We start from the raw sequence: 14,091 nt of genomic DNA, 5'->3' as shown, positions 1-14,091 counted from the left end.
ATCCATTGATTCACATTAGTTATAGTCCACCTTGTTAAGTATGACACTTAACTCGGAGGAACAGTTCAACAAGTGATTTCAGCTTTATTTCAGTGAGAACAGCATAAAGGCTTAGTCTTGTAAGGACTAGACCAGCTAGACAATTCAATAGGCAAAACGGCAACTTATATACAATTCTGGCTGAGGTAGCCACACCCACAATGCTTACAGTATGCAATCACACTAGGTACATAACAACCAATCATAATCAAGATATAACGTCCAATCAGATTCATTCCCTCCAGAAGGCACACCATTTGTTAGTATCTACATGTTTACAATCCGCATAATGAGCGATGCTAGAATATGCTTTTACCATTATGTCTCTCAAGACATAACATTATGCTAATGAGTTATGCTAATGAGCTCCTGCACCACTTTTTCTACAAAATGACCCCTGCCTATAAACAACATATTGTTCTAGATCTGGGTTTTAATGCCACATGCTTGATTTCAACTAATTTTTATCTTCAGCAAAATCCACCCATTGCCTTCTAATAATCTCTAATTAGGCATAATGGACACAAAGTAATCAATTCCAAACCCACTGTAATTGCTACTTTTAATTTTTTGTTGCCTGTAAATTAATCCCTGGCATAATCCAAAATGTAATCTATCCCACTCCTTGCTCTGTAAAATTTAATTATAACTGTTGCCAGTAACAAGAGAACGCTTCAAGCTTTATGCCTCAGTGAAACATCTACAGGCTTCCGGTTCATTCACTAGCAGGTAAAAAGCATTGCTTTCACTGTAGCATGATGGACGACATATTTTTCCCATGTGGGAAACATAAAACATCAGATGGTTCTACCAATAAAACTCTACCAAAGAGTCATCGTCCCACAACTATGAAACTGTTCCCTTCATTTAGAACTTCCAAAGCCCGAAGTCTTCTTGAATGCTTTAGTGACAGGCTTACCAACCTCCTGGTGAGTCCTGGATAGGGCTTCCAGGGATGTCACATTTAGGTTCGCTTCAGAAGTGATGCCATGCCATTGCTTCAACTGTGCCCCACGTCATGTTGCCAGACATCCCCGGTTTCCTGCCAGGTGCCAACCACCAGCTAGCAACAGGCTTGGAGTTCTCCCAGAGTGACAGCTGATTTCCAGACTACAGAGTTCAGTTTCCCTGGAAGAAACGGCGCCTTAGGAGAGTGGACTCTACGGCACCACATCCTTGTGGAGATCTCTCCACTCCCCAGATTTCAGCCTCCCCAGACACTACCCCTAAATCTCCAGGAATCTCCCAGGCTAGAGTTGGCAACCTAAACTAGTAATGAGCCATTATCATATTGACTGTAACACGTTGGAAATTTGGGTGGCTGCTGAAATTCATGTGGGACTGTTGACCATAGGCCAGCACAGCGTATAAAGGTCAACAAGGTTTTTAAATGAAAATATAAATTTTGAGAATGTAAATAGAAGAAGAAGAAGAAGAAGAAGAAGAAGAAGAAGAAGAAGAAGAAGAAGAAGAAGAAGAAGAAGAAGAAGAAGAAGAAGAAGAAGAAGAAGAAGTTTTATCGGGAGGGATATACCAAATGCCTCTTATAGGGGGGAAATGAAATATAAGTGCCATGCAAACATGGTAAAGCCAAGGGTTGGTACAGGGGAGGGTTGTTTTTTTTTAACACACGCACACTTGACAGGACTTCTCAGACCAAAGCATTGGGATGGATCCAACCAGCTTTTCTGTGAGTGAAAAGGACCACCCAAAAAGACTATACTGGGGATCGTGGGACCTGCCTGGACAAAAGCCACAAACAATGAGGGGCTGTGGTGAGGAGAGGAATTGGGTAGCCCTAAGTTAAAAAGCTGGCTGGATCTGACCCATTGGTACACACAAAGACATCAGGAAAGTTGATCTCACATATCAGATAGCTCACAGCCAGGGCTTCAGTAGTGATAGTTACTTCTGGAAAGCTGTTTTCCATTTAAAATAGGTTGGTGAGATTGTTATTTAAGAAGGCTTTGCATGGGTAAGTTTTCAGATTGATGAGCTGACTTATGATGGACGGATTTTTAAAAACATTTTGTAGCTAACTCATTTTTCTTTGTGACTATAATGAGGGGTTGTTCTCCCCGCAGGCTTTTCACTAATGTTGTTATATTGTGCCATTAGTCGCCCTGAAGGCACACAAGAGCCGCATTTGGCAAGCAATTTGAAGTGGAGCAAAATCAATAAATAAACCAAGTTTCAACAAGATCCCCCAAAGTACGAAGAAATGACAAATACATTTGAGAGTAGATGCCTGAAGCGACAAGGAGAGGGGTTTTTTCTGGCAAAAGTTTATGGCCGGGAACTGACAGAAAACTATTATTCCAATCACAAATTTCTCCTGAAAAATCCAGATGTATTTTCAAGGTCATCTGGTGGAGACAGCTTGACAGTACACTGTGATACGATCTCTGCTTACCATCCCTCTATTGCATATATATTCTGACTATGTATGTGCAGTTAATATTCACACACATATCATTCAAATGCCTGATTGGTGAAATACTGTCTATTTGAAAGGATGACCAGGTTCCCCTCCCCACAACAGACACCCTGTGAGGTAGGTGGGGCTGAGAGAGCTCTGACAATAACTGCTCTTTTTCAAGAACAGCTCTGATCAGAGCTACGGCTTCCCCAAGGTCATCCAGCCAGGTGCAAGTGGAGGAGTGGGGAATCAAACCCGGTTCTCCCAAATTAGAGTCCACACACTTAACCACTACACCAAACTTGTATATAAGTTATGCTTTTATACAGTAATAAAAAGCCTTTTATGTATAACCTTTGCAGGGTGGTTTTTCTTCCTTTTCAGTAAATATGGTACCGCCTTTCTTGCGGCCCATCAGTTTTGTTACCAGATCCTATTTTAACATTGTGAAATGTTTTGGTAGGTAAATTTTAAAGTAGGCAATCCCTGGGCACCCCATCCCAATCAAAGGACCATAAAATGGTATCTCCAGTCTCTTATGAAGGCTGTTTTTTCTCATTTGCCTCTCTCTTCTCCATCAACCTTTATGCTGATCTTGGTGGGCACTGCTTTTCTCTGCTATGGACTTCAAAGACCACGTGAACCAAGAATTACTGTTTTGTGAGAGCAGCACAGCAAAAATAACACCTGTTGTACAAAACTGAGAGTCATTTGTTTGCAAAATGATTTGCAAATTCCAGGGAAAACGTGGACTGTGTGGTCTAATTACACAAGCACTTCTCTGGTGTTCTGGTAGAAACAGGCTTGTGTGGTTTTCTCATTGCTGGTGCAGCTGATGATAGGGATTCCACATGGCAAGTTTCCCTGCATTTTCCCTACCCCCGACCCCCAGTTCCCCATGTCAGCCATTCCCCCTATTGCCACTGGGGGAAGTTTAAAAACCAGCAACTGTCATCTCATGATGATGTTATAAACTATCTGTCTACCAGTTCTCTGATTTTCCAGCTTGCTTTCTTTTTTCTTTTTCTTTTTTACGTAATTCTCTAGACTGTTTTGTTGTGAAGATATAAGGGGAAAGGCAACGAAAGAGGATAAAGACTTACTATTTTTTTTCCCATTTGTCAGCTGTCGCCAGCTTTCGCAATACATATTCCACCCTCTTTGTGTGTGTTTGTGTTTTAATTGTTGCTGCACAGGACAGTAGGAGGAAGAGAGGTGTATCCTTCTGTGAGATTAGCTATTTCTCAACCGGCAACAAAGCCACAGTGTGAAGACTGTCCTTGGAAAGGGTGAGGCATGTGGCCACATCCAAAGCCAAAAATCACTGCCAGTAATTCACAAGCTACTGGCAAAAACCCTGGATGACAGAAAGCTTGAAAGGTTATGTACCTGTTGAGTGCCACTCCTGGGACATGAGCCAAAGCAGAATCCATTTAGGGCTGCCTGGAAGGTGGTAGCATCTCAGGCTGGAGAAGACAGGAGAGCTGTCGTGCTCACCCTCCATCACGTCACAGTTGAAAACAGGGACATGTTTGTGATTCCCTGATTCTCATACACATGATCCCTGACCACGCTCTCCCCAACCCCCATCCCCTTGCTGAAGGCTCTACCCTGCCTTCAGTGTACTGCATTCTTTTGCTTTCCAACCACATTTCTTTCCTTCCAGGCTTTCGCCAGCCTCCTTCTCTCAGGAGAGCTGCATCTCCAGGTTGGATTTTAAATCGATCCATCAATCTGAGGTTTCCTCTCGGCTGACAAAATCTTCTACAAGCTGCATCTGATAGCAAAAAGGTTAATTTCCGGAGTAAAGATTTCCATCTTGACAGGGGTCTCAAAACTCCTGTTCTCCTGTAACCTAGTTGTTCAAGCCCATGCATGACACCATTCGCATCAGATGTATAGACTGATACTCAAACAACATGTGTGTTATGGATGTGTATAGGTTTTTATTGAATTATTCTACTCTCTTTTTTTTGCTGTCAAGTTGCAGCAGACTTATGGCAACCCCGTAGGGTTTTCAAGCCAAGAGAGGTTCAGAGGTGGTTTACCATTGCCTGCCTCTGAGTAGCAACCCTGGGCTTCCTTGGAGGTCTCCCAACCAACCCTAACCAGAGCTGACCCTGCTTAGATAGATCTAGCCTGGGCCGTATATTCTATTTTAATATTTTTTCCAGTGTTGAACTGTTTTGATGTTCACCGCCTATTAGGAACCTATTTGGGTGGAAAGGCGTCATAAATATATTTTGAATAAATAAATGGAATACACCTCCGTATATCTTGTAGTAAGTAAACAGGGGTGGCTCATCCCCATCACCAAAGCAGCAAAGGCAGTCCAGTCTTATCTGAAGAAGTTAGTAATGACCAGGGTTCATTTCATAGAAAAAGAGGTGCAGGAGCTCATTGGCATACTCATTAGCATAACTTATTTGCATATGTCACACCCCCTGACATCACCGGAAGTGTGTCAGAAGGCAACACCCACTGCTCAGGCTCCACTGGGCTGTTTTAGATTGCTAGCTATTGGGGGGGGGATGTGCAGATCTGCCCTCGCAGAGGAGGGAGAGCTTGTACCTGAATAAAACTTGGTCTTAAAGGTGCCACTGGACTGTTTTGGACTGGGGGTCGGGGGGGTCTGTAGCTTACCTAGCTGCTTCTTGCTCTGACTGAGGGCTGCTGGGAGCAGGGGGTGGGGCTTGTTGCATGTGCCTGCCCCCTGGGCTCTTTACTGCCGGAGCTCCGCTCCTGTGCGCTCCTGCAGGAAATGACCCCTGGTAATGACTCATGAGAGCTCATACCGCCACAAATTTCGTTACTCTTTTAAGGTGCTCCTGGTCTCTCGCTCTTTTCTACTGCTCTAACCTTATTTATGTGTTTGTTTGTTTGTTTTATTTATGCCTCGCATAGTACCAAATGTGAAATGGCAGCCTATGCGCTACATAGTGCCTTAGTGTTTGTGTGCCCACATTAATATGCATGCATGCTGTAGACAGGGTACATTTCATACACACACACTCCAAGATTTAACTTCTGGAGACCCCAGGAAGGGAGCTACACTCTGAAGAATGACAGCACTAACAATTCACAATGAGTGGAACAAAGTTTGAATCCAGGCCAACACAGCTGCCTACCTGGACCTAATTCACAATGAGAACATTTCAACAAGTCATTCCCTAAAGGGTAAAAAGTCAGGATAATATATATTGTACTCATCCTGAGTGAATGTAGATGTAGAACAAACTTGCAGAAGCAGAAGAAATAAGCAGTATAGCATGGACTGTACCACTTCAGACCCAGGTACAGGATCACATTTTTTGAATGTTTCCCTCTGTTAAAAGCCTCCTGCAAATATAAAACCAACATCATACCCAAAGAGACGGATATAATATTTCTCCCTGTCATGCAAGCTTTCTGGTTGCAGGGAGTTTTTTTCTTTGAATGTGAAGAAATATTCAGTGCTGGAATCCACCACCTTCAGTCTAAAGTGGTATGGTCTATACAATCACCTTATTCTCTTGACTGTGTGAATCAGGTTTTTAAAAATTCCAAACAATTCATTCAGAAATTGGAATGTGCAGTTTGATGTCATTTTCAATTTCTTTAGCACATTTCTGTCTCTTCCTCCCGTTCCCCACCTCTGTTCCAGGTAAGCATATGCACATTGAGCAGACATTGCCAAAAATGCAATCTTGATGTAATTGCACATCAGTTCATATCAAGATTCTTTTTGTATAGTGTTTTACGTATATACATATGTATACCTTCACATTAGGGGGAGGGGGACTGTTACCTGCATGTTTTCCCCAGCAGAACAAACAGAAGCTTAAGAGGAGGCAGATCAGATCATGAAAATGGTACAGGGGCTAAGTGTTAGAAAGTCTCAAATGACCATGAGCAAAAATATATTAACTAATTCTGAGCAATTAAGAATCTTCCCAAACTCCAGCACAGTTATGTCAGATGAGTTTGAGCGTAACAACTAATTTGTCTACTGCAATCACCTTGGCATTCCATATTCATTAGTTCAATTAGTGTCAAGACTTTGTCTTCATTATACCTGTGCTTTGGAATCCATTAAAAACCACTCGCCCAAATCACATGATAACAAAAGCTGCCTGTCAATCATGCCATGCTGAGTTATTGAGCCATCTGCTGTAGAGTAACAAACCAGTGAATTCAGAAGCAGTGGCAAATGTAACTGGCAAAAAGATAATCCGCTTAATCAGTATCCATTTATCAACCGAAAAGAGTGCACCTCTCAGACTTTGCTTGCAGGTTTCATGACAGGCATGCCTATGTCAAACAAACTAGTTAGACATCAGCCTAATAACTGTAACATTCCTATTTGTGTCAAACAATTATTTCTGGCTAATTGTCTTCTTTACTGTGGATACAACTATCAAGTGCTATAGTTCTGGAGGCTAGGGATCTCTCACAGCAGCCTCACCGAACTACAACTCCCAGAGTTCATTGAAAGACATCAAAAAGGTTAACTTTATCACATAGGTATACATTGTACAAACACAGAACCCCTCCTATGAAACACCTCTGAAATAGAGATGAGCTGGGAGAGAAATAAGTTTCGTAACCATTTTCTCCTCCCATGAAGCATAGGCTTTTCCCTCTTTTCAGCAATTTTTTGCACTGCTTTATGGGAAGGTGTGTGTGTTCACTGAGTGTCAGGGAAAGAAGGAATACAGCTTGTTGCCAAAGAAACCACAGCAATACTCCCTCAAAATGGGGTACTCATCCAATTGAAAGTAGGGCCGTGCTGAGGAATAACCTTCTTGCTTAGCTATCCCATTTTTGTCCTGCTCTTTGTCCAAAGTTATCAGGGAGGCATACATGACTCTCTCTCCTCCTCAGTTTTCTCCTCAAACTTTTTTGTTGTTCAGTTGGTGTCAAACAATTATTTCTGCCTAATTGTCTTCTTCACTGTGGATACAACTATCAAGTGCCGTAGTTCTGGAGGCTAGGGATCTCTCACAGCAGCCTCACCGAACTACAACTCCCAGAATTCATTGAAAGACATCAAAAAGGTTAACTTTATCACATAGGTATACATTGTACAAACACAGAACCCCTCCTATGAAACACCTCTGAAATAGAGATGAGCTGGGAGAGAAATAAGTTTCGTAACCATTTTCTCCTCCCATGAAGCATAGGCTCTTCCCTCTTTTCAGCAATTTTTTGCACTGCTTTATGGGAAGGTGTGTGTGTTCACTGAGTGTCAGGAAAAGAAGGCATACAGCTTGTTGTCAAAGAAACCACAGCAATACTCCCTCAAAATGGGGTACTCATCCAATTGAAAGTAGGGCTGTGCTGAGGAATAACCTTCTTGCTTAGCTATCCCATTTTTGTCCTGCTCTTTGTTCAAAGTTATCAGGGAGGCATACATGACTCTCTCTCCTCCTCAGTTTTCTCCTCAAGCTACCTTGGAAGATAGTGACTGGCCCAAGGTTACCAAGCGAGCTCGGTGGTTGAATGGGGATTTGAATCCAAAGTCTTCTCACCACTTTACCACATCAGGACCACTAGAAAGGGATTAGAGGGACACATTTCTTGGGGGCCCGGGGATCCAAGGAACCAAGCAAGTCATGTGATTAGCTTTCCTGTCATGTTTGGGGTTGGTTTTAGGTGGATTAAGTGGGGCCCTGAGGGAATCTTTGCCTGAGGATTCTCACAAATCCAAACATGATTCATTTGAAATTCAAGCAAATGAGTTTTTGCCCTGAGAACAGAGATGCTACATCCCTCCTGCCACCTCAGTTGATGCAGGTTTGGGGAATAATGTCTGCGAGCCAATGCAAAATAATCAGCAAAAAAAGACTGGACGGCAGGATTATTTTGTGAATATTTTCACATTTCTCAAGTGGCAATTCTTATTGCTAAAATTCACAAAAATTTGACACACCACTGTCCCCCAGACTCTCTTCCATAACCATTCGGCCCTCAGACATTTCACTGGAAAATCATTTTGGCTCTGTATATCTCGCCCCCTCAAATATTCACACACAGAGAGATGTCCTCCCCACCCCAGATTGCTCACACCCCAAACAATGCACTCCCATAGACCATTAATCCTATCCGTCACACCGCCCAGATTGCTATTCAGCGTAAATCAAGCAGCCCAGATCTCTCTTATCCCATAATCATTTGGATGGCATATAACATTCCCGGAAAGCTCACACACCCTTCTTCCCACAAAATATCTCCGGCCCACAGCCATGGCAATTCAGCAGTCAAGGCAGAAGGCCACTGGTGATTACTGGGAAGGGAGCAGCTGTGAACAGTGAACTTCAGCGATATAAATGTTGTTTTATTTGAGATTTCCTCCTCTAATTTCCACTCAAAGTTGTGTAAAAAATCAAGACCAGATTTTCCACTCATGCAAAGCACATCTGTCAATGGAACATTAAGTTCCTCCTCCCCGCCCCCACTGCAGCCCACATATCTCCCCCAAATGTTGCTCCTGGGGAACAGGGGACTCTTTTTTAAAAAATTGACATTTTATTAAGTGGAGAAAGAGATAGAGAGAGAGAGATGATGGATGGATGGATGGATGGATGGATGGATAGATAGATAGATAGATAGATAGATAGATAGATAGATAGATAGATAGATAGATAGATAGATAGATAGATAGATAGATAGATAGATAGATAGATAGATAGATAGATAGATAGATAGATAGATAGATAGATAGATAGATAGATAGATAGATAGATAGATAGATAGATAGATAGATAGATAGATAGATAGATAGATAGATAGATAGATAGATAGATAGATAGATAGATAGATAGATAGATAGATAGATAGATAGATAGATAGATAGATAGATAGATAGATAGATAGATAGATAGATAGATAGATAGATAGATAGATAGATAGATAGATAGATAGATAGATAGATAGATAGATAGATAGATAGATAGATAGATAGATGATGGATAGATGGATAGATGGATGATAGATAGATGGATGATAGATATATTTTTATGCATATCTTAAAACTTCATTTTTCATATTCTCCTCTTTCTAACAATCAAATTAAACTTTGAAAGCATATAAGTACTCTCTATCCTCATTATCTTATTCCCTTTCTTTACCCGCTTGCCTATGGAACAGGGGACTCTTCAAAACAGCACGAGTGGCAAATCTGGGGTCTGCTGTAAGAAGAAGGAGTTGGTGGAAATTTCCTCATTCCTTCTGGTAGCAAAACATTTAGTTAGAATTTGATCCATTGTGTCTCTAGGCCCAAAAGCTTTTTTTTTTTGACAACAGACCCGCTCACCAATATGTGAAATGTTCCCTGTATGACCCCCACCAGTGGCAGTCTAGATGCTGTTCCTGGTTTGAATGATGAAGCTCATTGTATAAAGGTGTGCTTGTTGTTGTTCAGTTGCACAGTCGTCCGACTCTTCACGACCCCATGGACCAGATCACGCCAGGCCTTCCGGTCTTCCGCCGTCCTCTGAAGTTGGCTCAACTTCATGTTTGTTGCATCTATGACACTGTCTAACCATCTCATCCTTTGCCGTCCCCGTCTTCTTTGACCTTCAGTCTTTCCCAGCATCAGGGTCTTCTCCAGTGAGTGCTCCCTTCTCATTTGATGGCCAAAGTATTTGAGCTTCAGTTTCATTATCTGGCCTTCCAGGGAACAGTCAGGGTTGATTTCTTTTTGGATTGACTGATTTGATCTTCTTGCAGTCCAAGGGACTCTCAAGAGCCTTCTCCAGCACCATAGTTCAAAAGAATCTATTCTTCGGCACTCGGCCTTCCTTATAGTCCAACTCTCACAGCTATACATGACTACTGGGAATACCATTGCTTTGACCATGTGGACTTTTGCTAGAAGGAGCTTTACGGGGCAGACTGGGAAACACCGGTGGCCCAGGAAAGGGCCCCATTCCCAGCCAGGCCACTGCAATGGAAGATGAACATGGTGGCTGCATCCAGGGTGGATGGGGCTCCCTGGGTACGTGAAGCACCAACAGCTGTGTCCACAGCAGCTAGGGCAGTGGGACTTCCCAAACAGCACGCATTGGCACTGCAATGTCACTTCCAGCTGTGTAACTGGGTCACCATGTCGCAAGACTCCCTAGGATGCTCTCATAACTTTACCTTAATTGTACTGTTAAAAGCCACACGAACTACAACTGAACAAAGACACACTCAATATAGGGTTGCAAAAAACTTCGCCATACAGAAGGTAACATTGAGGTCAGAATCGGAAAGAAGCCAACTAATCTTAGATTCGATTGTCATACTAGACTCCGGAATTAGAGAAAATAAAGGCACAAGAAACTTCTTCCTAGCTTCAGCTCTCAATGGGCAGTCAAATACAATATGTGCTATGGTCTCAATTCTTCCCTCAGGGCATGAGCAAATTCTTTCAGAACAGGGAATCCTTGAATAATATCCACTTTATGCCCCTGATGGTAAAGCACCCATTTGGGCCATCATAGAGGCTTGTCATAACTTGGGGACCGGCAATGTGTATAAATATTTTGGTATTTTATGCTGAAAAGGTAGTCCTAGTGCAATAGCAGAACAAACTCGTATGGCATGAAAATATGTACCATTGTAGCCCAGTTTTAAAATATGGCCCTTGATTTTTTTATATAAAGCTCATTAGTAGGTGAACTGACAGTCACATCCATTGGCAAATTCAAAGTGGACAACTTAGAATCTATGAGATTTTCCCGCGATGATGTAAATGAATCTTCATGAATAAGTGGCAACAATTCAGAACTCATTTCAGATTTAAGTGCCCTGACGCGATACTTCAGGGCAGTAATCCATGGCCTTGCCTTGAAAGAGTTTTGGCCCAGCTCTGCTTGTAGGACAATTCCAGCAACACCAGTAAGTGTACACAGGAAACATAACAACGGCCTATCAAATTTATCTGACTCCACCATCCCTTCAATCCAAACAGGCATGCAATATAGCTACTGTGCTTCTATTTTTGCCACATAGGTGACAGTGGCTGCCGGGATATACTTGAACCAAAAAAGCACTGCATAAATAACTCCATCCAGGGCACAGAAGCCTTCATGTCATTATGCAGGGGAAAATATCCACAATTCACATCAAACTAGCCTCAGAGGCTTACTGACAATGTAAGAATGTTTTTATACTGATGATCAGTTGCCCTGCTTAAACTAGTTTGATGTGAATTGTGGGGATTTTTCCCTGCAAAGTAACACGAAGGCTTCTGTATATTGAGCACTAGATGAAGCTATACGGCACAACTGAAGAAGTAGCAACGAAACAAAGATTGGAATCCAGAGTCTCCGTCCCATGTCCTTTGTGCCGGCTTCCTTTATATACTCTGTGTTGTTGTATGTTGTTTGCACTTCAGTATAGTGCCCTGGATTGCGTTATTTATACAGTGCTTTTTTGGTTCATGTAAATTATGCCGGGATATAGTCTCATTACTCTACAGTCTTTCATAAACACTACAGTTAAAACCGTAGAGTTTCCGATCCTAGAGAGTCCTGCAACACAGTAAATGTTACTTCCAGTTACACAGCCCATTCCCCCCCCCATTTTTAAAAAGACATCCAACAGAGAAGCAGTGGGGGACAGAGGCAATTGCTGTGAAGTTACCCTCCAAAGAAAGCAACCTGGCCCGCCTAAGGGCAGCTAGGGCCAGCTAGGTGCTCGCCACAGTAATGGCTGGCTACATCTGGCATGCTAGGGCTGGCGAGGATGCCTGATTGTGCCCATATGTCCACAACCTAAGTCAACTATAGTTAGGGCCTCAGAATATGAGGTAATACAAAACAGTTCACTAAAACCTTTTCCGCATACATACTCCTGATTTTTGATCCGCAGGCATTAGAATCAGTTCAGGCATGGTTCTTCTGCATGTTTACCCTCCCTGTGCATTTTCACAGTTGTGGAGTCAGTTTATTTTCTTCCACATGTGCCTTAATTAATGGGAATTTTCAAGGGAGGGTTGTAACCTACTTCTCAGGGTGGTTGTGAGGAATCACAAACACAACCCTGAGCTCCTTGGAGGAAGAACAGGGCAAAGTGTGATAGACAGGAAGCATCTATCCAGCCTAGTGATATAGAGCCAGCATGGTATAGAAGCTAGTGTCGTGTCAGACTAAGATCTGGGCAGCCCAGGTTCGAATCCCTGCTCTGCCATGGAAGCTTGCTGATGACCTTGGGCTACTTACACACTCTTAGCCTGACCTACCTCACAAGGTAGAAGTGGAGAATATTGTAAGCCATTTTGGGCCTCAATCAGGAAGAAAAATGAGTAGATTGATAGATGACGGACAGACAGATAGAAGATAGATAGATGATAGATAGATGATAGATAGATGATAGATAGATGATAGATAGATAGATAGATAGATGATAGATAGATGATAGATAGATGATAGATAGATAGATAGATAGATAGATAGATAGATAGATAGATAGATAGATAGATAGATAGTTAGTTTTGGCTTCCACTTTGATGAAAGCTTCTAAACTAGAGTTGCCAGGCAACCCACCAGCAGGGGGATAGGGTTGCCAGCTCCAGGCTGGGAAATTCCCAGAGATTTGGGGGTGGAAACTGGGGAGGATGGGGGCCTCAATGCCATAACACACCTTTCAAGGAATCAATTTTCCCCAAGTAAATTGATCTCTGGAGATGAGCTGTAATTCCAGGGGATCCCCAGATCCCACCTGGAGGCTGACATCCCTACCCTAGACAGAAATATGTCACACTGTACTAATTAATCTAGAGTTATCCTCATCCACTGTACTAGAAGTCACAAAGACCAATCACAAACACTAAGCTTTACTCCTACTTTATTCACTGGAAGGTGAAGTAGCCCTTTAGCCGCCCTTTAATTCCTCTGATTTGCCCATAAAAATGGCCAACATTGAAACAGATAATTAATCTACCTTCAGTAATTTCATGTTATGTTGTCAGTACATAACAAATTCACTAAAACCTTTTCCGTATACATACTCCTGATTTTTGATCCGCAGGCATTAGAATCAGTTCAGGCATGGTTATTCTGCATGTTTACCCTCCCTGTGCATTTTCACAGTTGTGGAGTCAGTTTATTTTCTTCCACATGTGCCTTAATTAACGGCAATTTTCAAGGGAGGGTGCTATCATCATCAGTGGTGTCACAGCAACCCTTTTTTTTAAAAAAAACCCCTAAAATATTGATATATTGCTAGAGCATTGTAGCAATAGGCCTAGCAGGTTCTCTAAATTCCCAGCTGTCAACTTTTTTAAAAAAAGTAAGTCTCTAGTATCTTCCCTCATGGAGATATGCCTTTTCCCTTACATCTCCACAAGGGAAAGGACTAGAGACTTAGTTTTTTTAAAATGATAGCTGGGAATTCAGGGAACCTGTTTGAGCTGTCATTACAAAACTGTATCAATGTATCAATATTTTAGGGCCGTTAAAAATATAAAAACTGAAACCACTTGTCTTCAGGGTGGGAGGGAGAGGGAGTGGTTTGATAATGATAACAGCCCAATCATTGAAAAGTGGGTAGGAGTGGATAGGACAAAGAAAACCAATAGAAAAATTATGAACAAGGGGAAAAAACCTTCAAAATTGGTCTCCCCCCCCCCCAAAAAAAAAATCACAGAAAAGCAAGTGACAAGT

The 14,091-nt window shown here is 42.2% G+C and overlaps 1 protein-coding gene across 1 annotated transcript in view; it reads right to left on the bottom strand.

Moving 5' to 3' along the window:
* Positions 1-3,962, bottom strand: part of LOC107119121 (serine protease 27-like) — a 15,372-nt gene extending 11,410 nt beyond the window's left edge. Inside the window, exon 1 of the mRNA XM_015421566.1 lies at positions 3,956-3,962. Coding sequence (XP_015277052.1) covers positions 3,956-3,962 — 7 coding nt within the window. The remainder of the gene's footprint in view (positions 1-3,955) is intronic.
* Positions 3,963-14,091: the final 10,129 nt, after the last annotated feature.

This window comes from Gekko japonicus, unplaced genomic scaffold (genome assembly GCF_001447785.1).
Source record: "Gekko japonicus isolate JY-2015 unplaced genomic scaffold, Gekko_japonicus_V1.1 scaffold1445, whole genome shotgun sequence".
Classification (NCBI taxonomy): domain Eukaryota; kingdom Metazoa; phylum Chordata; class Lepidosauria; order Squamata; family Gekkonidae; genus Gekko; species Gekko japonicus.
The sequence above is the reverse complement of the archived record's forward strand: the minus strand, read 5'-3'. Positions and strand labels throughout refer to the sequence as shown.